Source organism: Arachis hypogaea, chromosome 8 (assembly GCF_003086295.3).
Source record: "Arachis hypogaea cultivar Tifrunner chromosome 8, arahy.Tifrunner.gnm2.J5K5, whole genome shotgun sequence".
Classification (NCBI taxonomy): domain Eukaryota; kingdom Viridiplantae; phylum Streptophyta; class Magnoliopsida; order Fabales; family Fabaceae; genus Arachis; species Arachis hypogaea.
This window is the reverse complement of record NC_092043.1, coordinates 27,421,194-27,424,075: the sequence shown is the minus strand read 5'-3', so window position 1 is coordinate 27,424,075 and position 2,882 is coordinate 27,421,194. Positions and strand designations below refer to the sequence as shown.

The 2,882-nt window shown below is 36.2% G+C and overlaps 1 protein-coding gene across 2 annotated transcripts; it reads left to right on the top strand.

Annotated features, from left to right (window-relative positions):
* Positions 1–377: 377 nt before the first annotated feature.
* On the top strand, positions 378–1,743 carry LOC112706708 (dof zinc finger protein PBF). Of its 2 annotated transcripts, none has more exons than XM_025758138.3 (2): positions 378–879; positions 965–1,743. In XM_025758138.3, the coding sequence occupies exons 1-2, from the start codon at positions 826–828 to the stop codon at positions 1,547–1,549; spliced, it is 639 nt and encodes a 212-aa protein (XP_025613923.1). In that variant the 5' UTR covers positions 378–825; the 3' UTR covers positions 1,550–1,743. The 2 variants fall into 2 exon arrangements, with proteins under 2 accessions (XP_025613923.1, XP_025613924.1); XM_025758139.3 differs by having other exon boundaries at positions 414–879; positions 968–1,743.
* Positions 1,744–2,882: the final 1,139 nt, after the last annotated feature.

Sequence of the window (2,882 nt, the reverse complement as noted above, 5' to 3'; positions counted from 1 at the left end):
TTAGAGGGTACTGGAAGATTTTGTCTAGTAACATAAAAGATATAGTGATTGATAAAGTAGCTAGCAGGATAAACTTAACATTTTTATGCAGTGATGTCACAAGTGTTGGTGCTGCCCAGAAATGATCTGACCACAACTTTTAAGCCACTAATTCACTGCTTACATACTTACATTAGCAACTAATAAAGTCATTAACTCTTGAATAAAGAGACACAGAATGTAGCTAACAGCATCAATTATATATATTCCCATGTTTATTCTTTCTTTGATTTTACTTTTAAACTCGTGCACTGTGCACAAACCTTAAAAATAATTGAAGCAAATTAAGAAAAAAAGGAAATGAATGATTTCACGATTCATATGTCCAAAGCTTTCAAGATAATAACAAGGTTTCAATAATTGAAAGACTTGCCAAAGGCTGTATGTATGACTAGACATACTTTAGATTTGTTAAATAACTTTTATATGCTTTTGATGGCATGCATCATGATATATATGTATTAATGGTTAAGGCTGCATAAATGTTTAATGAAGAATTATTTAGAGAAGGAGGAGTTAAAAAGAAGGTTATAAGTTAATATATAGTGGCTGGGTAGCTCCAATTAAAACCCTAAAAATACAATAAAACAAAAAGAGAAGAGATGAAAGGGAGCTTCATCATCATCATAATCTCTCTCTCTATCTTTTTCCTTTTCTCTCTCAGCTGCTATTCAATTCATTCCCCTACATAATACTAGTAATAGTGATATATATTCTACTCACCCATCAAACTTTATATAAAAAGATAAAGAAAAAGAAAAAGGAACTCATCAACATACATACACCATGGTTTTCCCTTCAATCCCAGTGTATTTAGATCCTCCCAGTTGGCACCACCAGGTAAGGGTTTTTATTAGTAGTTATTCATATGCCTTAATTGCATCATCTTCTTGAATATTCCTATTGTTTGTTCAACTTGCTGCAGCAGCAGCAGCAGGCAAATGGCAATGGCAATGAGAGTTCAACTCAGGTGGTTCCGAGATCGGGATCAGAGGGAGCACTCAAGTGTCCTCGGTGCGAATCAAGCAACACAAAGTTCTGCTACTTCAACAACTACAGCCTGTCTCAGCCGCGACACTTCTGCAAGACGTGTAGGCGTTACTGGACAAGAGGCGGTGCTCTTAGGAACGTTCCGGTTGGTGGTGGTTTCCGGAGAAACAAGAAGACCAAGAGGAGTAGCAGTAGCCGCCCAGGAGGAAACACTGAAAAGCAGTCAACATCAACATCATCACTTCCTTCCGGTTTTAACCCAGGTTTCATGGCTTCTCTTGAGAACATGACCCTCTATGGAGGAGGATTGCATCAGCATCAGCATCAGCAGCAGTTTCCTAATTTCTTGAGTGGTTTTGATCCAACTACCACTTCTTCTTCGTTCCCTTTCCTGTTTGGAGAATCTAGGGTTAAATTGGAATCTGGAAACGGAGGGCTATTAAGTAATAGTTTGTCAGAGAACTATTCATGGACTGATCTTGCAGCTGCATCTTCTTCCGCTGCTCATCATCTCTTGTGACTTGCATGCAATGTTTGTGGTTTGAGTGCATTTTTTTCTTTATCTATTGTTGGTTGTGGTTCTTAGCTTCCTTTAATTTTAATTTGTTTTGTTTTGTTTAACATGAGTGCATTGCATGTTGTTTGGTGACTCAAACTAAGTTTCTTCCTCCATGGAAATGGCATTACAGAAAGAGAGTGTTTTGTGAGGCTCAAGATTATTTTGATTTCGAATGAAATGTCATATAGAGTGTTCTATGTGACCTGACAACTGACACAACCCTCTATCTCTAACCTTATATTAATTCTAAGTCATTCAATTCAATTCTTTTTTATCAAATTAGATTGATTCAATAAGATGGGACGTACATGCATGTTTGTTGGATTTTGGGACATTTTCTCAGAAGACGCCAAATCCCCACTCAAAATCATGCAATCTCTTATACTTCACCAAACTAGAAGAACTTGTTCCGATGTCATAATTAATGCAAAAAATCCCTCCTTCCCTGGCACACTAATTAGTGTAACCTTTTTCTGCTTGTTATATAATTATAACATTAGTGAAAATAATTAATGTTATAGGTATGATTACTCAATATTAATGAAACATACAGAAATGTGGCAGAGTTATTATTAATGAAAGTAAGTAAATATTGATGAGGGTAAGAAAAAGAGAAAAAGGAAAAGCAAGGGGGAGGAAGATAACTTTTGAAAGAACCAATGCTGAGGGGAATAAAGGAAGGGAGAGGAGCAGAGAGTCTTGGGACGTAGCAAACATGTCGGTGCTCTGGTGGGTCTCTATTCTCAAACAAGAAGGAGCCCAGGCTCAGAAATTCATGCAATCCAGGAACACTGCTTTAATTTCATTTGCATCTTTTCACATACATACATACACACACCATCCATCATCATTTTACACACCAAGCGGCATGCATGATAAGGGAATCCACACACATATATATTTCATGTAACTAAATTCTAAGCAAACCAAATTAAATTGGACCTTTACAAAAGAAAAAAAAAAAGATAAAGCATAGGGCAAAGAGATTTTTGACTTCTGTTTACTCCACAAAAATACGAGAATACGTCTCAACTACCAAAGATACGGCGTGTAAGAAACTAAGAATACCAAGTTTTAAATGAACATGATGAAACTTTATTCACATCTTTATACATTGATTAATGGTGTAGATTTTTCATTTTCAATGAGAGAGAATCCTTAAAAGATAGAGTACTAAGATAACGTGATGCGTTTTAAGTGTGTACCTACACTTGCATAACAGCTAATAATGTTATTGGTAGTCTCCACTATTCTATTTGAGACCAAGTACATGGAGGAATTTCAAGTCACATGC